The sequence below is a fragment of the Paramormyrops kingsleyae genome, chromosome 15 (assembly GCF_048594095.1).
Source record: "Paramormyrops kingsleyae isolate MSU_618 chromosome 15, PKINGS_0.4, whole genome shotgun sequence".
Lineage (NCBI taxonomy): Eukaryota > Metazoa > Chordata > Actinopteri > Osteoglossiformes > Mormyridae > Paramormyrops > Paramormyrops kingsleyae.
The window spans coordinates 7118373-7142147 of record NC_132811.1 but is presented as its reverse complement, the minus strand read 5'-3'; the positions used below and the strand labels follow the sequence as shown (position 1 = coordinate 7142147).

Here is a 23775-nt window from a genome sequence, read left to right as displayed (position 1 = left end):
GGAAACTGGCCATACAGCATTTGACTCGATCAGGCCAACTTGGCATTATTGTGAGGCATGTTGTGTGCAGATCTGAGTTTCCCCTCTATAGCACAGCTGAGGAAAACCTAGTGCTGGGTAGGAGGTACACCCCCCCCCCCCCCCCCCCGACCTAAACTCCTACCAAGTCCTAACCTTAATCATAAGTAACCAAACTAAATACAAGGCTTTTGTAGTTTTTTTGATTGCAGAGTCGCAGATTTTTTTTTTTTTACAAAAAGGTCTCCACAATGTTAAAATAAAAGGGTTTGGTGCCCCCGACCCCCCCCCCCCCACACACACACACACACACACACACAGACATACTCACACAAACTCAGCCAATGTAAAAAAACATTGCGTTTCTGCAGTGCTGCTAAATCTGCCATAATTGTGATCCCAAAACAAGCAGGGTATACCAAAGCCCGCAATCTCGATTTTAGCTGCCTCTTTTTAATGGGCGGAAAGTTCAGGTACTGGTTGATCGAAACAAAATCTAGGCCTGGATTTGTACTTTCTTAGCCTGAACCTCCCAACTCTGCTTGCCGCATTGTGTGACTTTGTAGGACATCATAAAAACATGGTATACTGGATGGAGTTTTATTAGTGGTGCTATCATGACAGGGCGTACCACTTTGTCAGCATGTCATTAAATGAAATTGATTCCCCTCTCCCAGGTCTCAGATGGTTTCTCCCATGAACCAAATGAAGGGTATTTGTGGGCCTCACTGTGAACAGCAAAATCCTCTCCTCTCTGCAGCCATGTTGACAAGATCACCACTTGGCAAGACCCCCGCAAGACCATGACCGGCGCCGTAATCCACCAGGGCCTGCATGCCCCACCCACCCCTGGCCCCGTGCAGCAGTGTCCCGTGGCCCAGACTCAGCCAAACCTCGGTAATTGCCGCCTACACCTTCTGGAACCAGCCCCACAGGCGTAACTGTACTGCCTGGTGTTACAACACTCACCCTGCGGCACACAAATCTGATAAAGTCAGTAATGATTATACTTATGCTAACAGGCTTCTAGGCCTCCCTTTGCACCACCGTTTCTCTTACTTTCAATCAAAAGTAAAGATTACTTTTACACTTCTGCGGATTTCTCAACGCTTCCCCCTAATGCGGCGTGGCTGCTTTAAGGTAACATAAGAAGTAACACGTCTTTGGGAGGTAGTGCTCCCATGTGACCGTCACCTGACCTCGGTGAGCCCCAGGGTGCCACTCACACGACCCCGAATCCCGGGGCTTCCCGTTCGGGACGGCGGAGCTTGTGACACCCCGCTCTGGATGGCGGGACTCATACCTACTCATCGTTCACTCCGTTTAATAATCCTAAGTATGGAGCATTCATGCATATCGTTAGCAAGCCGCTGGACGAGGTAAACAACCTCTGTATTTTTCTTCCCGATAAGTCAAATCGGTACGTATTGTAACTCATTTTAATGCACAAGGAATTAACGATATATTAACGCTAGTGATGGAGGACGTGGAGATTCAGACTTTTCGGTTGCGGTTTCGGATGTGGGTTTCATGCAGTGTTAAGCATGGTATGGATTAACTCACTTCCCATCAGACATTCTAAGGGCTCCCAGTGGTTTTAATCTGACGTCGATTGAAAATACACCCGAATTTCGTTTCATCGTTAATTAGATCTGAGATTTCTTAAGGGATTTTTTTATTCCTATCCTGTCTAAGATCAAGGCTGTTAAAGCAAAGAAAGGCTGTGTCCTGATTGAATGGAGACCTGGTGGATTGGGAGTCAGCAAATGCAGCACATAGAATATTCTTCGTAATGAGAAACGTGTTATCGTGAGAAAGTGTCAGTCTTTCCGATAAGGTTTTGGTTTATTGGCAAAATCGGGCCCAAGAGGGTCTGTAGTGACCTGGCCTTATCCACAATGGCAGGAAATTCGTCATCAGGGCTGCTGGGTATTGGGGGTGATGGTTCAGGGCCCCCCAGATTCCCATGGTGCCTGGCAGCATCGGTATCTCAGTCACTTTTGCCGGCTGATTGAGTAACTGGCATTTCGTTTGTTTTACGACAAACCTTCTTAAACTGCATGAGAGATGTCCAGTTGCAAATCAATTTATTTTCTCAGTATGTCTCTCTCTAAACCACCAATATACATAAACACACACACTCCCCCTACACAGTAGCCCTCTACCTCGACTCTGATTGGTCCACCTGCTGCGGAGCCTGGGATTGGCCCAAGTGGGAATGTATGTAATTGGCTGTGAGCTGCAGGGAGCAGCAGCCCCATACCGTGCCTGTGCAATCACTCTCCGTCCACGACCGCTTCCCAACAGAGCTCTCTGACTCCGCCCACTTTGGCTGCCTCTCCCTCCTACACTGGGCCTGGAACAAAGCTGGCAGGAATCCTATTCGTCAAGAGGGGAATTCTATCGCCCTTTGTTGTCCCGATGGAGATTTTCCACCTCTTTGTTCTCTTCTTTCCAGCCTGCCTAGTGACAGGCACATAACTCAATAGCAGTGTATTCTCAAACAACTCCCCGAGCCAGTGTTTCGAATCACCATTTTTGGTAAACTTTCAACATTGGCTTCAGTGACGGTATTGTGTTACTGTGATGTAGCAAAGTGTAACTATTCATCAGCTGAATCTTCTACTAATTTATGTAAAACCTATTTCAAATTACCCTTTACAACAGGCTGGAAGATGTTGCCATAACGATAGTGTGACCACCAGATGTGAGTTTTAAGGTCAATAGCATAACAGTCATCCCCCCCCCCCCCCCCGTCCCCCCCCCCGAGGCAAACCTACACACATACAGCACGAGTTTCGCTGATGATGGGTAAAGGGCTTCGGGCTGTTTGGTTTTACTGATCAGTGCTGCTGTGATGCTGCTGTTTGAACAGGACCACTGCCTGAGGGCTGGGAGCAGGCAGTGACCGCTCAGGGAGACACGTACTTCATTGACCACAAAACTCAGACCACATCCTGGTTTGACCCACGTCTGGATGCCCACCTCAGTAAGTACCATCTGGAGCTCTGTTGCACTGGCCCTGTTCACTGGTAAATTTACAGACCGAAGTTGCATAACAGACCAAGAGACCCAAATGCTGAAGATTTGGGTGTTCATTTTAGTATTGCTAAAGACTGCTTTAGCAATGTGTTATATACGTTCCTGAATAGTGGATTCAGCTCAGCTCAGTCAACCCAAGACTGAGAATCAACATTTACCCCTTTGATAACCTAAAGACACCAGACTGCATTTCCTTCGGCTCATATCTGGAGCCGCGGCTCCTGCGTGTTCCTGTGTTTGCCGGTCTGCCTGAATGCAGAAGGCCACTGGACTTATGTATGGAGACATCAAAGATTGAGACTTTACTCTGCTTTTCCTTTTCTGCCCTTCAGTGAGAGCTGGTGAAATTACCTCAGAAAGGTCTTAATTCACATCGTAACAGTTTGGCAAAGCCTTGAGGAGCAGTCAAATAAACAAACAAACAAGCAAGCGAACGAAAGATACAGGTGGTAGATATTCAACATCTTAGTGTACTGCTCCTATAATAGCTTATATTTGTCTCAAAATATCTTTAGAAGCAACTACTTATAACTGGGCCAACTGGAAAACTGTATGGGGCATTTGGAACAGAGGTAGAGAAGTTTTCCCAAGTTTTAAAAATAGTACTCATAGGTGTTTTTGGGATGTGGAATTAATAATATGTAATTGGCTGGGGAAATCGCAGCAGGTACCATGAGAAGCACCCAGGAAGATCTTCAATAAGCAATAGATCTTCATCCCAGTCAGAGTTCCAGTGTAAAATGAAGGACAGTCTTCCTTTTGCGCCTTGCACTGCTCACATGACGCTTCTGGGTTCAGTGCTTGCTCAGTGAAGTCAAAGACTCCCTGTCAGCAGCTGATCACCTTTAGCTTTTAATACGTTACAGTTTTTTAGGTCTGGAAAATGTCCCTTTGCAACTAAATCGGATAAGTAATACTCATTTCTGGGAAGTAGGTTAAACAATCGAGCCTGTGTTGGCAACTCAGCCAAAGTTCTCTCCCGCTGATCTACAACTGCTCGCACCAACTTTTTTTTTTTCCTCTCCTCTTTCATCCTCTCTTACTTTTTCTCCTTTTCCGTCTCTCTTCCCTCCTATCTTCACCCAGGGTTTTGTTTGATTGTTTTTGGTATCACAGCATGCAGTGTGATTAGCTGTCCCGCACTGGGGCCTTGGTGGCGGATTTCAGCGACGCCGAGTCCACAGCTGCCAGCACTTTCAGACGCGTGTGATAAAATACCTGCGAGTTTTTCTTTATCTCTTTCCTCCGTTTTACTTTCAGTACAGCTTTTGCTTCGATCGCGAGCGAACGTGTCCAGGTCAAATTTGTCAGGAAGCTCATGCAATGAGAGTGATAGACGGCATCTTGAAACTCACGCACCATGTTTCTTTGTTACTCTTTGTTAGTACTGTTACAAAATCAGTTTTGACCTGGGTTGGAGTCAGATTCATTCTTTAATGGTACAGTTTGAATATCAGTCTCATGCTTGGAAAAATGAACGTTAGCATTAGTTTTTCAATTTATTTTATTGGACTTTAAAAAGCTCTAGGTAGGAATTTTCATTATGATACATTTCCTCCTTTGATTCCAATATTTTATTCAGCAAAGAGTATTTGATCTCGCCATTTAGATGAATTTCCACAAGCTGTAAAATTAATGATAAACAATAAAGGACACAGTATGGATATCATCCTGACTTTTCTTAGTCACCAGTGCCAGGAAACATCAAAAGGTATCTTGTATATCACAGCTTGCATTTTCACACCACGGAAAGTCTTCAGGACGGACTGTTCGGCCCATGTACAATGAAACACTGAACACTATCAGAATGCTAAGCTTGCAGGTGGGTTTAATGTGGAAGGAGGTGGAGAGACAGATGGCTTTTGTTTAATTTTAATGTCTACATCTGGTTTTAAAGGAGGTGTTACTTGTGCAAGGTGTGTTTATATTGTGATTTCACGCACGGAGGGTTTTACACTCTCCCCAGACAGCTTCTGTTCTTCAAGAAAAATGGGACAAAAAAACATGTAATTAAATGATGTTGCAAGAAAAGAATAAGGGCCTTTTATTGTTCTTAAGATTAGAATTAATACCTCAGGGAGGAAGTACAGACGCTCCTCTACTTACAAACTTTCAGACATGCAAACGAAGAGGATTAAACGTCCAAATTGTGTTCATTGGGCTCCTGTTTCCTGTCGCCAACATCGTTTTTTTTTCTTTCTGTTCGCCAATTCCGCCTAATACGACTTCTGGCCGCTACTCCCGCCGCGCAGCAGCGTAGCGTGCGTACTCCCAGCATCCTAGGAGCAGCTACTAGCGTGCGTACTCCCAGCATCCTAGTTCTTTGTACTTGCGTATACCCTCAAAATGATGTTGAATAACGACTTATGAACATTTCAAGTTACGAACGGCCGCTTGGAACATATCTCATTCGTAAGTAGAGGAGCGTCTATATATGCTAGATCAGGGGTGGGCGATCTTATCTGCAAAGGGCTGGTGTGTGTGCAGGTTTATGGGAAAACCTTTAGGTCAGCTGTTCAAACCCAGGTGTGAGGACTCTTCAGCCAGTCAGTCCTCTAATTAGTAATCTAATTAGGGAGTTGCAGCGAAAACCTGCATACACAACAGGCTTTTCTGGATAAGATTGTCCAAGGGGGAGACCCTGTCCGTGTGGTTCTTATGGATCTCCAGATCCTCCATTGACATCACATGTGTTGGGTTAGCTTTAACCCATAGTGGTGCCGCTCTCGTTAAACAGCATCGGTCATGTTGTAGCCCATCTAGTTGGGTTAACTTTAGACGGAAGTCCAACAGGAATGCTTCTTACCTAAACGCTTATTAGACAGTCATGACTTTCCAAGAAGCATTCTTACTGGACTTCTAGCATAAGTTAATCCAGCTAACTGAGAAATCCTGCTTCGTGAGATGCCCCCTGGAAGCTCAATCAGGGCCCTCACAGCCGCAATCCGACCTGCTCCACTCCTCCATTCTGTTCGGTCACTGGATCACGGCACTGTCCTTGGAGTTCGCACTCATTTCGCTCTGTCCATTCCTGAAAGAATACCAGAGACTAAACCACAACGCTAAGCTCTAACAGCCGTGTGCGGGGTACCGTGAGACTTGAAGATTCAGCTAAATGTGATGTTTTTTTTTGTGTTCCTTAAAGAACTAAATAGGTTACTGACGTGTTCCTGTGTCCATTTATTTTGTACTAACTTTTATACTTGATTGTTTGCAGTGAATGTCCAATAAATAGATTTTTAGTCATTTAATAGCAGATATACATTTTGGATGGCATATCCTGACAAACAATAAACGTTCAACTGTAACATCTTTGAGCTTCTTGGATATCATAAGTTTATTTTTGGTGAATCTCAAAAGCGCAGATAATGCACAGATAAGCAAATCAGCAGCTGACTAAGCATGCAGGGGTAGAGGACTTTGCATAGCAGTCAGGCCCAGGCCAGAGCTGTGCAGCTTAATGTTCCTGGAACAGCTGTGCTACAGAGAAACATTAACAGCTGTCGGGGAGCCATGCATCACTGGACAGTGAGCGGATGGTTTCGCTTACTTATGGACATTGAGCACATTTCTGGTTCTGGTTTCCTGCAAGGAACACAAAGCACTGTCCCACGTTACTGCCAGCCAATGGCTGAGTTTCCTGTCCTCCTCTGCCCTGACAGTGATGCCCCCCCACCACCAGTCACACCTGCAGCAGCCGCCGGCCCCGCCCATGGCCCCCAGCGCCCCCCCCTCCCAGCCGGGCGGACAGGCCGGTGTCCTGAACCTGCCCAAGCCTTTGGCCACCCAGCAGCAGCACCAGCAGAAGATGCAGCTTCAGCGAATCCAGCTGGAACGGGAGTGCATTCAAATGCGACAGGAGGAACTAAGGAGACAGGTAGTCCGAACCAGCAGGGGGCGACGTGGTGCCCGATATGTGGTTGATGCAGGGATCAGCTTTTACTAAAAAAGTAGACAGCCATTAGTCACAGAAATGCCAAGTTGTATTTTTGTCTTTCTTTTCATAACTTCGACTACAAGTATCTTCTCCACAATATTCTAATCCTTCCTTATCTTGTCAGATGTGCACTGTTGGAATTACTTTTTAAACAGCAAAAAAGTCCTTCAGATGTGACTCTTTAGAAAGCCAAGGATGCCAGCTGAAGGCTCAGATGGTTGAAATTTACCCTTTGTTTTCATGCACAGATTTTATTTTTAATCACAAGTTGGGGCAAACCCGAGTGCCCTCTAGTGGCAAAACTGTTGCCAGTTTGCATTTTCCTTCATGAGAGGGTGAGCCCACTAACAGAATGTTTGTAACTTGCAGACATCCTGTTATATATCTGTGCTCTCCAAGAACACTTAATTATTTTCTAAGTGACCAATGGAACATTAAGCAGGCATCTCATCTAGTAGGAGTTTCTCCTGGTAAGAAATTCTTAAAATTGTCATGCCTAGAGTATTTCTGGGCATCCAGTCACTGCAGTTGAACTTTATAATGTTTCTGATTTCTTAACATTTATTAAGCTATCAGCTATTAAAATATATTCTTCCATGTGAAATACTTACCTGTTGAGTAACACCTTTGCAGCAGTTTCACCTGTAGCGTCACAGAAAGGAATCCTCTCTCAATATAGCGCTATAGCCGTGAGACTCGCTGGTCTCCAGTTTCACTCTGTAGCTGTCTTGACCTGTTGCACAACCATGCCGTACCCTGGAAGCTGAGATACCAGTTTGTCCCCACAGTCAACTCAGGAACCAGATTTCTATCTACTAAATGACTGAACCTCGGTAAACGTAGAGAAATGTACATTTTGTTCTTTAAAAAAATACCTCGTGAAGAATATCTGAGCACTGCACACAATACTGATTTTTTTTTTCAGTCTGATGCTGTTCTTCACCCACATATCTCACATCGGGTCACTGGTTCCTCTTTCTACTTAAGTTCCTTCAGTTCTTTAGAACTACAGAGCAGGGGTGTCAAACTCCAAAATAAGCAGTGTGACACCCCAGCTACAGAGCAGTGTTTCCCAATCTGGTCTTCGGGGACCCACAGTCGGTCCATGTTTTCGCTCCCTGCCAGACAGTCCACAGTTTTGCACTTTGCTGGGAGGGAGCCAAAACGTTGACTATCTGTGGGTCCCCAAGGACCAGATTGGAAGACACTTCTATAGAGGCTCGTTATACAACACAAGTGCTTCAGGTCTCCTAGGATGTGGTTATGTGTATGTAGAAAGCTCAGATCTGAGGAAGGCTCCTCTTAGTTGCCTTCTGAACATACGTGCACTTTCTGTCTTATTGATCTCACCTCATGACGCGAGTTGTGATTACAGTGAATCCGGTCTTACTGCATAGCTCAACTGTAGTCTTCAGTCGGGCCATAAAATTTATTAACAGGTAAAAGAGGGTCGGGCAGATTTGTTGAGTGGGGGCGGGGGGCGTTCCATCTATATTCTGATTAGCCCAGTACTGGCCCAGCACATGCAACCAATATAAAATTGTACTGCAACTGTTTTTAATCGTATTTACAGTGTATTTTGCCATGCAGAATAACCTTACAGTTTTCTGTAGTTAAGCTGCAGGACATCTCAAACCAGCATATAAATCCATAGGCACACACAGGCCAATAGGTTAAGAAATCAACATGTTGTTTGAACATACCACAAAATACCGTATACCGCAGTATAAAAATGTGTGCGAGGGAGAAAGAGTAAGTGCAACTTGAACTACGTAAAGTACACAAGCTGTCTAAGTATGCATGGGAGGGATCTGATTTTGTTACCGTAATACTGCCCAAGCCTATGTCTAACCAAGAGATTTTAATGCGCACATAATACAACGCACAACAGAAAAGGGATAGAAGCGCTAAAGACGGACATGGAAATTCGTCAGTATTGATCGGATCAGACTCGGCTTTGGAAAGAATGCTTCATTCATGCTGGATATTCGTTTCTACCGGATATTCGGCTCACTCCTATTGTTTTTCCCGGTCACTGTTTGCAGCTCCCTCTAGTGATCAGGCAGCATGATGTGCTAGTATTTATTTCACAATGGTTTCATTTTGTTCATTTATATATATAAAAAAGGTGTATATCCTGTATTTTCTGCCGACTGATCGCGTTTTTAGTTATTAGCTTTATAATCTCCCGAATCAGTATCCCGAGTGAAGTTTCAGATGGAAATGAAAATGCCTCTCGCCTTGATGACTGCTAGCTGTAACCTGCCTGTGAATTCCCCTCTAATTCCCAGGAGGTGGCACTGTGCCGACAGCTTCCTATGGAATCCGAAACCATGGCGCCCACTGCCATGACTCAGGGTACCATTCCCACAAACAGCTCCGATGCTATCAGGCAAGTTCTGCCATATTTCTGCCAAACATTTTTCAATCAGAAGTTATGGCCATTGACTATGTTCATTGAGTGGCTGAGGTATATTTGTTAGGAACCATATTCTTTTTGTTGCTGCGTGACAAAGCTAGAGAGGGTTTAGCTTCCAGAGCTTCCGTATAGCAGATCAGTCTTCCGTCTGCAGGTCTGATTTCCCAGCACAGCTTTCTCAGGCCCTGGTGAGTCAACTGCTGCCTGGTCTCAGTTTACACAGCAATACCATAGTAAAAAAAAATCAATAAGTAGCACATTGTGTTAACAACCCAAGGCTTGTAGGTTCAAATCCCATGGAGCACACACAAATTTTAACATTTCCCTCTTCTAAAACATAGTGCTGATGTTTGTCGAGTTGTGTGAATCGCCCAGAATTCACCATAGAGTTCTTTCTCTGTCCATCAAGGCAATGCCGAGCTAGGCTTGGACTGTGTCTCGCCCCCTGGTGGTAGGGAGTACTGTGCTTAAGAGCCCCTGTGTTTGTGACCCTGTAGCGGACACTATCACTCCCGGGATAAGAGTACCGACAGCGGCCTGGGTTTGGGCTGCTGCAGCCACCCCACCACCCCTGAGGGCTTCCTAAGCATGGATGAAATGGACACAGGTACCTATACTCGCCACTTCACTTTGGACCGTAATTCCAAGCCATGACGATGTATAAATCATTTCAGGCTTATGGTTGTCCAGACCTAAGACAAAGAAGTGAATAACGATCCACAATTTTTGAAAATGTAACATTATTAAAGCTAGCTAAATGATATCCATATTTTTGTTACTGTCTATCATTCTGGCATTTCATCGTAATGTAAGAAGTCTATTCACAAACAGCATTTAATTTCAGTATTGCCTGTTTATTGTTCAGGTTCTGCTGAAATACACACTACCTAACACTGAAATCACCTAATAAAAAATAAGTACCTTAAATGGAGATAAACCTGTTATTTGCTGATGGTCTCAAAGACATGCACATGGTGGTCTGCACATCTGAATGACCCTGCGACCTTTCTGATACCCTAACCGGCACGCCTTTCCGCAGGAGAGAGCCTGAACCCAGGCGTTATGGGTGTACCACAGACAAACCGCTTTCTGGATTTCCTTGACTCGTTGCCTGGCACGGACGTGGACCTCGGCACGTTGGAGCAGTCTGAGCTTATTCCGATCCTCAATGACGAGGAGTGGTGCTGAAGCAGGACCCAGCCTTTCTGCCTCGGTACCGGGCCAAAGCGGAGGCAGGGGGGAGGCAGGGCTTCCCCGAATCCTGCCTCGGTTCCATTAACTGCCTGAAAGATCACGCTTGGATCCTTTACAAAGCAAAGCAGCCTAAATGAGAGAAAAAAAAATCACTAACCAAAGGCACATTGTTCGTTTAGTAATATGCAATAGGCAGGTATTACATTTAGCACCACGAAATGCAGTATTTTCAAAATGAAGATCTACATTGTGCTCTTTGCTTTTAATGCCATAATTGTGTATCCACGTGCAAAGTATTTACACTTCATTCCTATTTCTGAGAGCAATATCCAGAGCAGGTTTTTTTAAAAAAAAAAAAAAAAGAAGAAAAGAAGAAGAAAAAAAAGACTTATTATGAGTGTCTGTGCGCTGATTGTGGTGGCGCCCTCTGTCTGTGGTGACACTGCGCTGCTCTGAAAATAGCTCCATCCTGTCTTCCAGCAAATGGCCGCTATGATTTCAAAATCAGCTCAGAAGCCTTAAGATAAAGTTTTTGCAGCGACCAAACATGCCTTTCTTAGTGCCTGTGACATGCTACATGTTACATGCTTTATAACTTAACCTCTTTAAAGTCGATTTAGGTTTATTGGTATTTTAGCAGATCTGCACACGTTGTTAATTTTTTTGCGGCTTCAACATCACTGCACCAGACTCATATGCCAAGAAATTCCCAAATAGCCTTTTATGTTTTTTTAAAAGTTTTTTTTATATATATATATATATATAGAATGCTACAGTATTCCTTTCCTATACTGTAAAATTATCCAAATATGTTCTTTAACATAAGGTCTTTTTTAGTTTTGTTAATATAGTTTGCATTTTAGTATTTATCGGAAGTTATGATTCTTTAGAGAGATTTTAGGGTTTTTAATAAATTTAAACTTAAAAGCACTACAACTGTGGATTAAATAAGATCTGAATATGAAAGTAATGTTAAGTCTATTGATAATTTGGGTAATCAGAAAGCTGTGTGGTTATATATATTCTAGCAAAATATTTTGCAATATTGTGATCCATATAGCCTAATGAACAAATAGTATGATCATATTCATATTGCAGGATAGGTTGATTTAAAGCCAAATGTTTTAAACACCTGAACAGCAGGGAATATGTTTCGTGTTTCATGCCACGTGAATAAAAATAGGCTGTATATGTAAAGAAATGATACTAGAATGAAATGTATGGGGCCGTTTCCTTTTAAAACTATGCTGCGATTCCATTTGATTGTTCAGATTCGTATTTGTGTTGCATGTTGAACTGTATTTCCTTTTATTTCGGTTTGATTTATTCTGGGAGGGGAGGAGCCACGAGAGGGCGCTTCTGTTCAACCAATCAAGGCAATCTGAATGCGGTGACTCTATATGAAAAACAATAATTAAAAACCAGGACGGTAAAACTGCAGAATCCGTTTCCAGTGCAAAGTCGTTCTCCTCTATCAGCCCATCAGGTTAAAATAATGGGAACTGCTATCACTAAAGTGTTACCACTGTATTAATGTAAAACCAATGCACCGTGGACCCATCTGCTTATAAGGAGGACGTCCATATAAAAGGCTAAAATGGCCTCTATTGTGATACTGTTAGGAGGAGTGATTCGATTTCCAAAGCAGAAACTGCGTTTTTAAAATAAATTTTAAGAGTTCGTTTTGGAGCACGTGGAAGTAAATACAGTATGATCGATGACGTATGTGACGTTTAAGGAAGTATGACTAACTTGAATGGTATTACATTGGTTCCTAAATGGAAATATTAAGTTGTTTCTCAGTGTAGTTTTGTGTTTGCGGTATTTTTCAAAGTATTGTGACTCTTGGTGGCATGCTGGTGAATCCTGGAATCACACTAACAATAGCTGTGTTTGATTTCTCATGGTAATTTCACAAGGAGTTCACACCGAAAATGTAATCTCAAAAAATGAGCAAGATCAGCAAAAAAAAAAAAAACTTTTGTAACTATTGTATTAATTGTTTCAAATCAAATAAAATAATTTTAGTATCATTACTTGTGATACTGTTCATTCATTGTTACTGTTTCATTGTGATGTGTCAATACGGGAAGCCGCAATTAACTAGTATTTTGCAACAACCGTGGTACACACGCAAATAAAGTTTTGTACAGTTTTGTCTTCATTTGACGTGTTAATTCTAGCTGACATGGATTACAAATGGATGGTCATCCTAACGGTAGAGTAGTAGTCGGTGTTGTTATAGTTCTGGTGAGCAGCTGTACGAGGAGGGTCGGAGGTACCCACATGTCTGATTTTTCATATTGTCCAGACATCATATCGAAGTATACGGTTTTTTAAATAGTAGCACTATATTCCAGCTTTTTGAAATACTGGTGATGAAATTCGCCCAGCGGGAGATCGCGGTTAATTTTGTCGTAATGATTTAAAAATACTGCAGTACACCATATTAACCTAATACCGCCCAAGCCCAGACTAGTAACTTTAAAACTGTAAACTTTTACACATTTCATTGCACTGCTCGTGTTTGAGTTCGTTGCAGTACATCTGCCCTCTGCTGGTTGGGTGTGATATCACCGCTGCCTGCAGCACCGACCGCGGTATGAACACAATCTGTCAGGCGCAGGCGGTAAAGTGAAGAAGTAATTGGCCTTTATAATGCACTATATTCACACAAATTCCATTGGAACTTTATCAACCCACCACCCCGGCAAATTTTAACTCCAAACTTGGGCTAACACTGAGTTGGTAGTATATCAGTATTGGCCTCACCAAACGTGGTACAGGATTGATTCGGATGAAAAAGACAATCTGGTGTCGCCCATTCCTAGGAGGACATCCTTTAGCTAATGGTTATATATATATATGTGTGTGTGTGTGTGTGTGTGTGTGTGTAGCAGGCCAATGAGCGTAGACACGGATATTCACCTGATGACAAGATGTCAAAATCACATTATTAGTACCGGATACTCGTTTCAACCGCATATTTGGCTCACGCCTAGTTAATATTACGGTTGGATAGAATTATTGGATTTCCGAGAGAAATTACAGGTTTAGCGTGAAACTGGACCCAATGCAGGAGTCTCACACCCAGTGCGGGAGAGTTGGCAGTCCAGTTACCAAATTCAAAACTCCGAAGCGGTATAGCTTTCGCTCTTCAGATAAACTGTATTTCAAAATCTTACAATTAGTAATTACTTTGTATAACTGTTACATCTATCAGTTACATGTTCCATTTAAATTGTTATATACAAAATCAATAAAAATGTCTTATAAAACCATTTTAGGGTAAAGTCAAGAGATCCCCAGTCTGTACATAGCCTGATTAATCTGGCCAGTTGGTCAGAGATACTTCGCACTTCAATCTGAATTTTGCTGAACAGGGTGTTCTTTCGACACCGTAAATGGGAAAAAAACAGTGTACAAAAATAATCACAAAGTGAAAAGTTGTTCAACTAGGATTTGATGTGCTGTAAATCTAAAGACTTTGAGCCACTGCGTAACGGGGTCTCTGCAAGGTTGGTCCACTCAAGGGCGTAACTTTGGCTGGAACATTGGTGGTAAATTTTGATTTATTGGGGGGGCTACAACCCCCCCATCCCCCCATAATTTACGCCCATGGGTCCACTGATGTAAGCACAATATATTTGAACGTAAATATTATTGCGTGACAATTATATGCGTGCATTAAGGAAAATTGTTATAATGTTAATTCTAACTTATTGCATCGCTTGCTCACCCGGACGTAGATTTGGGCATGGATGGTCGGGACATTGGGGGCGGGGGATTCGAGACTATTTTGGTTCCCGCCAGTGTTGATAGCAAAACTACGCCCATGCTTGTTCATTAGTTTTCTAAGCTTGTCATATGTCTAGATGGATGGAGAAACAACTTTTACTGGCCGGAGTTAAAGAGAAGATGAAGAAGTAAAGATCGGCCCACATGCGGGCGGTTATTTCTACAGTCCATAATAAATCCTGTGCTGCCGGTAGTGAGACTCGCTATCAAATAATGTTCACAAATTATTTTATTCCAAAAAAAGAAGCTCATGGTTAAATGGTGCGTTGAAATCCGTGCTTTACAGAGTGCATGGTGGCTTTTGCGGAGGGGATCATGCTGCATTTCATGTCTCGCCGCTCCCCCGTCGTTTGCCTGAACGGCTGCGACGCCTCAAGTCAGCCGCTCGCCTCACAGATTGGGCTTGGTAAGTATTGTACATGGTAGAGATATGGCTGTATGGCGTGGCAGGATAAGAAGACAAAATATTAACGTATGTCAAGGTCAATACTGGAGCAAACCTTTTGAACTCATCACTTTAATGCAAACACTATTATCAGATTATGTATTATCGATACGTAAAATATGTAGGAGTTGCACAGCGAAAAGCTGTTTGTTCCCCATTTAGACACATGAGGATACTGGAAGAAAAACGAAATGTATAGAAACTTGCCACCAAAGTCAGCTGGAAACTCAGGCAGCATTTTGGGGCGATAATCAGGGCTGGAACTTAGGAATTTTTGCCACTAGCCAAAAAATGAACATTTGTATCCTGTGTGTTCCCTGTGCTTGGCAGACACTCTGAAGCAGGGGGGTAATGCGGCTGACGCAGCGGTGGCTGTAGCAGCGGCGCTGAGCGTGACGGAGCCGTGCAGCACGGGCCTGGGCGGAGACTGCTTCTGCCTCTACTATGAGGCCCGCACCGGCCAAGTGCGCAGGCTGAACGGCAGGTAAGTAGGACCTTCAGCTGGGCCGATGGGCCACGTCACAAGGGGGTCTCTGCAGTGTGAGCATCGTCTCAGCAGGCAGGGAGCACACAGCAGAGGATATCCCTTCTAAGGAAACCACTGCTAACCTCCCACATTTGGTATGTATTTCCACATCTTTATTGTGATGTGGAACTGGATGTTCTGTGTATTTCCTAGACACATTCACACATCACATAGCTTTCCACTCTTCCTGTACGTTCACTGTTATCATCAATGAAAATGACTCTGTTGGGGATCAGTGATTCACACAGGGTTTGGAATCAATCAGATCTCCCATAATTCACTTCTCTAATCCCTCTCCTGTTCAGGGAAGACATCTCCTTCTCACAATGTGATGTTATGTCATGGGCATAAATTATGGGTGTGGATGGTGGGGTTGTAACCCCCCCCCCCCCCCCAATAATCAAAACCAGCCAGTACAACCCCCTGGACCCCCTTAAATCACTGGAGACCCCCCCCCCATGCTCAACCCAAAGTTATAATCTTGTGTTTTGTGGTGTGTGGTAGTGATTGGTTACTGTATTTAATAATATGCGTGTGTATAAGATAATTAGCACAGAAATGAATTAACGGGTGAGGAGTTACTGTGCTTGTGATTTTGATGTTTTATATCCGTGTTTTTATAGTATTAATTTGGATATGTGGACGGTCAGAGGGGTAGCTGTAGAGTGGGAGAATGGGAGGCCTGATCATTCCACTGCTTTGTAATACGGAACATATCACCTGACAGCCCCCCCCCCCCTTCCTCTTGCAGTGGGCGGTCCCCCAGGGCGCTGACCTTAGAGGTGCTGCAGGGAATGGGCTTTGATGAGGCCAGCCCCCCCCCCCACTCTTCCATGCCCTGAACGTCACTGTCCCCGGGTCTGCTGCCTGTTGGTGTGACACTGTTGAACTCTTTGGAAGCAAAAAGGTGCAATATTTATACAATTAAGGGTAACACTTTACATTAACTGCACCTTCATAATGCTTTTATATTGCATTCATAAAACATTCAGTGCACCTTCATAATGTATTCATTAAGTATTCATAAAACATTCATAAACATGTATGTATACCTTAACATCCTAACATCCCTTAACAGCTGTAATATACATTAATAACAAACAGGATATAATTAATAATAAATCCCCAGGCACAGATATGCGGGTGTACATGCAGTGTTTAAGGATTGTCTAAAAATCTAGGAATATTAGTCAGCATAATTAATGTCTTGCACTGCACACATCATTTTTACCTGCTTATATTCAGCTAAGTGTGGAGTCCATACTTTGATGTGTTCTTCCTTTTGCTGCTGTCAGGATGTCCTCGTGACTCACCATGAACAGCATCAGTAACACCATGGTTGTGAGTTATTGTGGAATTAGTACTGATGTAATATGGCCAGTCTTCTAGTGGCCAGGTTTCCTCTACTTCTGGCCAACGTCACTACTGTGTTTCATGTAAATGCAGTCATTCATAGGGATGAATTCACCATTTGGTTTTCTTGGCCTGCATGATCAGGTAGTCATCATATGTTCTATTTGTTCCTGAAGTTTTCTTTTAACACAATGAATGTGATTGGCTAAGCTTCTGTATTTATTAAATAGGAAGCAAGCCAAGTTGGGGTGATCAGGTGTAAATTTGCAACATTACCTGTGCTAGGTGAGATGAGTAGGAACCGTTTATAATCGGCGCTTTCACACTGAAGCTCTGGAACCTGGTGCCTGGGCTCCACCGGGGACTTTTGTAGCTCTTGGCCTCTTTCGTCTGTCTGACACTTTGTTTTGGAACTGCAGCTCTCCCTGGGTGAGATCCTTCAGCCTGCCACTGAGCTAGCCCTATCCGGCTTTCCTATTGCTGAGGTCACAGCGCACCACTGGGCCAACTGGGCAAAGGTTTCTGGCACGGATCTCAGTCCAGACTTCCTGATCGACGGCCGGCCGCCACGGCATGGGGAGGTTTTCCGTAACCCTGCTCTGGCTCAGACGTTCAAGGTAAAGATTGTAGTCAGTAAGTCTTCAGTATTGCTGTAGAGAAGATGGAGCAGCTTGAAACATTTCATACTCTGTGTCTCAGAGTAGTTTGTGTCAGTAGTTGTATTTCTCAGTGGACATATTTAGTTGGCTCTTTCATAAGTTTCTCAATCACTCAAAGTATAATTAATTGATTGATGGACTGATTGTTTAATATTTATTAGACTTTAAAGTGGAAAATTTCTAGATCAAATGTCTAGGTCTATTCTTAAATTAGTACAAATATGCTTCAGGGAATGTGGGTACCAAGAGGCTTATGAATCTCCCTATTATGTAAGATCAGCATCTTCTTAAAAAGACACACTGTAATCAGGACCTCTGCACTGAACCTGTCAGGTAGACTGAGTGAAAGAAACGCTCCCTCATCTAATATTGGCTTTAAAGGGGCCCTATTATGCAAAGTCTTAAGGCCCAAAGTAGATGCCAATGGAAGTAATTCTGACTGCTATTCTCTAATCTGCCTGAAATGCTTCATTGGAATTCCAGCCCTGGTGAGGTCACCTCATAACACAATCCTTATTGGCTGCCTACCTGGAAGCTCTCTTCTGACTGCAAGATAGGAGTGTAATATGTAGAGCAAGCTGACCAATCAGAGCACACTGGGGTCATTGGGGGTGGGGATTAAAGCTGTAGCAGAGCATTTCTTACAGATGTACAGTACGAGGACAATTATGTTTTTGGAACATTTGAAGCATGTAAATCTATAATAAAACTAAAAAGAGCATAATATGGCACCTTTAACTTCTTTTACTGTCCTGTTGGTTCTCAGTAGGGTACTTTAGATGTCCTCTTCTAAAACAAATTGATTCTCTCTTCCAGGAGCTTGCGTTACATGGCAAATTGGGCTTTTATGAAGGCAGGATAGCAGAGGCCATCGTGGATGTAGTCAATAGAAACGGTGGGGTGATGAGCTTCCTGGACCTGAAGAGCCACGCTGGCACTGAGGTCGTGCCCATTTTCACCGATTACAAAGTATGTGGCTGCTGGCACCATCTGGGCAATCGCAATAACTGAAGGACACATATAGCTACTTTACTATCTATATGCAGAGATGGGTAATTCCGGTCCAGGGAGTAAAAGTCCAGACCAAGATTTTGTTTCAACCAACCAGTTGAGTACAAAGAGTCACAGTCACAGATACTCAACTGGTATTTTTGAACAGAATCTTGGTTTGGATTCTTACTCTCTGGACCTGAACTACCCACCTCTGTCTTTATCAACGTTTTATATACTATTTCCCATTTAATGTCACACTCAGAGTTATTATAGAAGAATTCTGCAAGAGATTTGGAACTTGACTGCGTTTTTCATATCAAATTTTACAAATGGTAATGAAAATTGACTGTACAGGTATGTACTCTTTGGTACTCATTACTTTGATACGTTTTATGAAATCCATTCATCTGTTTTCTGTATATGTTGTCATAGTGAGTGAATGTGGAAACCTAATATTTAAAGTGTGTTTACGAGTCGTATTAGAGGGCCATAAACTAACTTGTAGATGTGCATGTGATTTCTTTTAGGGAGTAAGACTTTGGGAAATTCCTCCCAATGGACAGGGAATAGCAGCCCTCATTATCCTCAATATATTACAAAACTTCTCCATCAGAGGTACAGCTCTCATTCTTCAGTAATCAACTTGGTAATTAATTATAATACAGTAGTAAATGTCTTCTTTCATGGAAGACATGGAAGCTCTAATAGTGGATTTAGCATGTTTTACAATCACTTAAATCGGGGAGAAACTCAATGAAATATTCAAAGCTCAGTGTCATTTAGCAATTTATGTACGTTGGGGTCCATGTGTGTATCAATAACCCCAGAAAATAATACTGTTTTGGTCTGTATGTGAAGGGAGTATGTCTAGATGTTCTCTCCTTGGTGGTGAAAGTGATTCTTTGACTGTTGGCTGTCGCTGTGGCTTGTAGAGATGGGTCACAACACAGCTGCCTACCTGCATGTCCTGACCGAGGCCATTAAGCTGAGCGTGTCCGACGCCGCCCGATTCTGTGCTGACCCTGACAAGGTCAGCGTGCCAGTGGAGGGACTCCTGTCTAAGGACTATGCCCGACAGCGTGCCCAGATGATAAACATGACAAAGTAAAGGTCGTCTCCGATCCAGGAGGGCTGCTGCACTGGCTGTTTGGGTTAAGACAAGGGTCACCAACCTTTTTGAAACTGAGAGCTACTTCACGGGTACTGAGCCATACGAAGGGCTACCAGTTTAAGTTTAGGTCCTAAACTTATCTAAACTATATGTATAATAAACATGTTTTAAATGATTATTTTAGATATTGTTTTCAAATCTATATAAATGCAAATGTGATTAAAGAAGAATAGCAACAGGATAAAATTAAATTTTAGATGCTGCTCATTGGTGAGTTGTGCTATTTTCAGAACTGGTCCTTGGGTGACTCATGTTGTCATTGGGGGCATCCTGGTGCCCGCGGGCGCCATGTTGGTGACCCCTGGGTTAGGACCAGCCTGCCATGTTCACTCTCCTTATCAATGTGTGTGCTGTGCCTTGTTTTAGATGACTGTTTACTTACTTTTCTATAATCTCTGTTTTACAGTCCTAGTTGTTTATCATCCTAGTTGTTAATTTGTTCCTGGTTAAAAAAAAACCTCTTGCAGTGTTTCACAGGGATTTGGGGTACAAGCACATATTTGCTTTGAAAAGATGATGAGTTAATAGCCAAATTTTCAGTAAACAGTAATTAAGCAGGTGATGCTCTCTGGATTTTTTTGCTGCTCGAAATGAAATGATTACAGTTTTTCCTGCGAAGTTTCTGTATTGTTTTCCCCCAGAGCCAGCTGTGTAAGCACACATGGTACGCCCCCTGGAGGTGACACTGTGTACTTCAGTGTGGTTGACCAGCACGGGAACGCCTGCTCCTTCGTCAACAGCAACTACATGGGCTTTGGCACTGGGCTGGTTCCTCAAGGCTGTGGATTTTCCCTTCAAGTGAGCAGCGTCCCTATCTGGCTTTCGTATGATTTCCAAAAGTGCTGATATATGTCTGGAAAGAAAGGGGTGGGGGGGGCAGACTTACTCTTCGAAGTACGAGTATCACTGAAGCACTTTGTACAGATGGAACAGGTTGCAAGTTCCACCGTATTTTTTGATGCCCTTGCACATTTTCTGTATTTAAATGTCACGTTTTGTAGAACAGGGGAGCAAACTTTTCCCTGGATTCTAGTCATGGGAACTGCGTCAGCCCAGGAAAGAGGCCCTATCACACCATCATCCCAGCCCTGCTGACGGAACCCGTCTCCGGCAGGCTCCTCTGCTCCTTCGGAGTGATGGGCGGCTTCATGCAGCCCCAGGGACACGTGCAGGTACCCGAGTCTGCCTGCCCGCTGCACACACATCATGCCCCCGGCACATCCTGTCCTTGCCAGACAGATGGAGCAGGAACAGTCCGTTAGATTTCCTGATGTGCTTTCCGCAGGTGCTGCTCAACATGCTGGACTTTGGAATGAATCCACAGGAGGCCCTGGATGCCCCTAGGATATTTGTAAAGTTTGACAAGTCTGGTAAGTGTTTCGTGTTGAAATGTGAGTCCAGTTTGAGATTTCTGGCATCATCTACTGGGAAAAACCCTTTTAAATCTCAAAGAAACTATTCCGTTCCTTTTGTAAAGCTGTAATGATGATTAAATATTCTCATATACACTTAACATTATAAAATAATGATTAATAAAAGAGTACATATTTTTCAGTTTTATTTCGATATTATTTATATTTATCGAAAGTGATGTACAATTGAGAAAGTAGAGTTAGACAGTTAGGATTTAAGGGCCTTGCTGCTAAAGGACTCAACAGTGAAATCACTTTGCGAATCATGGGATTTGAGCCAGCAACCATCTGATCACAGGCACAGAGACCTAACCCACCAGATGACCAGGTGTGTGCTGACAGTGAACGCAGATTGCAGTTTGGCATTTTATGCTGACATCACTGACACATACACCCAATTTTTTTTATGGTTGGTGCTTTGCGGCCATGTGACCCGGATCTGTGTGCCGCAGCCCAGGGGTGGCAGCTGCTGGTGGAGGCCGGCATCGACGAGGAAGTGGCAGCAGACCTCCAAGCCTTGGGTCACCGTATCTTCTGGCCGGTCTTGGGGCACGAGCGGGTGCAGTTTGGACGCGGGCAGGCGATTGCAGTGGGGACTTGGTGGGAACCTGCCAGTGGCCCATTAAACACAGCGTCCAGGGTGCTGTGGGCGGGGTCAGACCCCAGAGCAGACGGCTGTGCTGTGGGCTACTAGACTAGTCTACTAATCTCTGTTTGTCCTCAGGAGAGCATTGGAAGTCATCACCTATCTTTGTTGTCTAGACTTCTCTGCCTTCTTCTTTTCTTAAAGAGCTTTATCCCCTATTTGTCCTCTGCAAAATCCTGCAAAATTCATCCTGTAAAATCATCTGAAAATGAATGAAAATTAAGCCAGAATATCTGTTATTCAATATTGAATAGGTATAGCACACCTTTTATATTTTCTACATTGTGTTGATATGTAAACAAATGTAAAAAATAACATTAAAAAATCTGTTAAAAATGTTTATTTGTTAAGCATCATGTAATACATACATCCATCACCCATCTCTCTTAAATTCACTTCCAACGAGGGTTGCTGTAATATTTATACTCGCTCAGTTCCATTGACGTCGACAAACTAGCAAACTTCAAGTAGATATTTACAAACACAAAACAATGTAGCCCCCCCGAACAGCTTTATAATCGTGCCAGCAATTCACATCAGCATGACGATCTGGGATCCTTTATCAGGTATTACGCTTCATAACTTTGCCACCTCTGTCAATGAGAAAGGGAATTCCGCTGCTGAAAAGCATCACAAAAGTGGTCATATTCATTTGTTTAGAGACGATGAGGAACAACACATAGTGCTATAGTACTTTCAGATACCTGTCAACTCTTTCACACACAACTGTAAGATCAAAAACAAATCAGTGTACCTTTTGAATAGCAAAATCAGATAAAGTACTGTAAGGCAGAGTACAGGAAAGATACAGATCATTACTATATATGTTGAAATAGGCTGTGTAGGAGACATCATGACCAGAATATTTTACGTTCAAAGTAAGTGGGATCTAAACAAAGCAATTAAAATTGTTACCTCAGTCAATATATAGTCGTGTGCATCAAATGGTAAAAAGGAAAACCAGTCCATTGAGTATTTTGGAATGTTTTTTTTTTTTAAATGGCTTATTAAATATATTCTTAGGTAACTAAATACCTTGTGTCGTCATGGGGTTTCCTCTGGGTACTCTGGCTTCCCCCCCCCCCCCCACAGTCCAAAAACATGCTGAGGCTAATTGCAGCTGCCAAACTCTCCATATGTGTGAATGAATGGTGTGTGATTGTGCCCTGCAATGGGTTGCTACCCCATTCTGGATTGTTCCCTGCCTTATGCCTATAGCCTTCAGGCTAGGGTCAGGACCCCCATTGTACAGAAAATGGATGGATGGGATCTCCCCAGCCCTGGCTGTGTGTTTGTAGAGATGGTATATGCTCTCTGTGTTTGCACAGGTTCCCCAGATTTTTATGGACTCTTTGTTTTCTACCTCACCACAAAAAATATCCGGGGGGGGGATGTCAGACCTGGCAAGTCTCACACATGATTCTCACCCTCCCGCAAGCCCTTTATTTTCACACATCCATGTTTAAGATTCACCCTAAAAAGAATAGTTTTGCCATTTTATTGCATTTCTCTATCACGGCTACATTGCACAGGTAGGGTCATCTACCGGCTAATCTTTACATGTCTCCCACTTAATCCATTCTGGTCAATCACGGATGTTTGCTGTTGAATATAAGACCATGCTTGGTTGATTAATTGATAAGCTTCCTTTTTAGTGTTTGTAGAAGTGCAGTGGTAATTATTTTCTTGTTCAAAGGGCCAAATCATGCCTGAACAGTTCCATCAAAACCAAATTCTCAAAGTTACTCTTTTAATCAAAGTTTGCAAATAACAAAACATACAATTATTACATGCAACTGTCACATTACATGCAAGCTTTGCTGATATGTAATTAAAAGAATCAATCCATTTATGTTTAATAATTGTGTTTTTTTTGTCTTCATCTAATTGGCTGAAAAAAATGGCCTGAAATTTAACCAGCTTAAAAGAAAAAGCTTCTAAAATAGGGAATATTTGTAAATTTCAGAAGCTCCAGCATGGCAACCTCCAAAAAAGCCAGTTCTCCAGCAAACTTTTACCAGTCATCCACCCTTGGTAGGTCTGAAACGCTGAAAGCTAACTGCTGTTCCAAACTATTAGAAGTTGCATGGCTGGCTCGATCAATGGACATTTTCAAAAGAAGGTTGATTTCTGCAGTTCACATCTAATTTATTTCGACAAAA

At 43.0% G+C, this 23775-nt stretch overlaps 2 protein-coding genes across 2 annotated transcripts in view; both read left to right on the top strand.

Annotated features, from left to right (window-relative positions):
- LOC111860501 (WW domain-containing transcription regulator protein 1) overlaps nucleotides 1-12646 on the top strand; it is a 29980-nt gene extending 17334 nt beyond the window's left edge. Inside the window, exons 2-7 of the mRNA XM_023844254.2 lie at nucleotides 779-915; nucleotides 2894-3007; nucleotides 6723-6937; nucleotides 9289-9389; nucleotides 9914-10023; nucleotides 10456-12646. Coding sequence (XP_023700022.2) covers nucleotides 779-915; nucleotides 2894-3007; nucleotides 6723-6937; nucleotides 9289-9389; nucleotides 9914-10023; nucleotides 10456-10604 — 826 coding nt within the window. The 3' untranslated portion in view covers nucleotides 10605-12646. The remainder of the gene's footprint in view (nucleotides 1-778; nucleotides 916-2893; nucleotides 3008-6722; nucleotides 6938-9288; nucleotides 9390-9913; nucleotides 10024-10455) is intronic.
- Nucleotides 12647-14365: 1719 nt separating this feature from the next.
- LOC111860537 (glutathione hydrolase-like YwrD proenzyme) lies at nucleotides 14366-21951 on the top strand. Its single transcript, XM_023844325.2, is given in 13 exon segments — nucleotides 14366-14598; nucleotides 14695-14814; nucleotides 15184-15337; nucleotides 16131-16194; nucleotides 16197-16286; nucleotides 17152-17349; nucleotides 18208-18360; nucleotides 18912-18999; nucleotides 19317-19488; nucleotides 20197-20353; nucleotides 20557-20727; nucleotides 20841-20925; nucleotides 21420-21951. Coding segments are annotated over 13 exon segments (1740 nt in total). The 5' UTR covers nucleotides 14366-14552; the 3' UTR covers nucleotides 21662-21951.
- Nucleotides 21952-23775: the final 1824 nt, after the last annotated feature.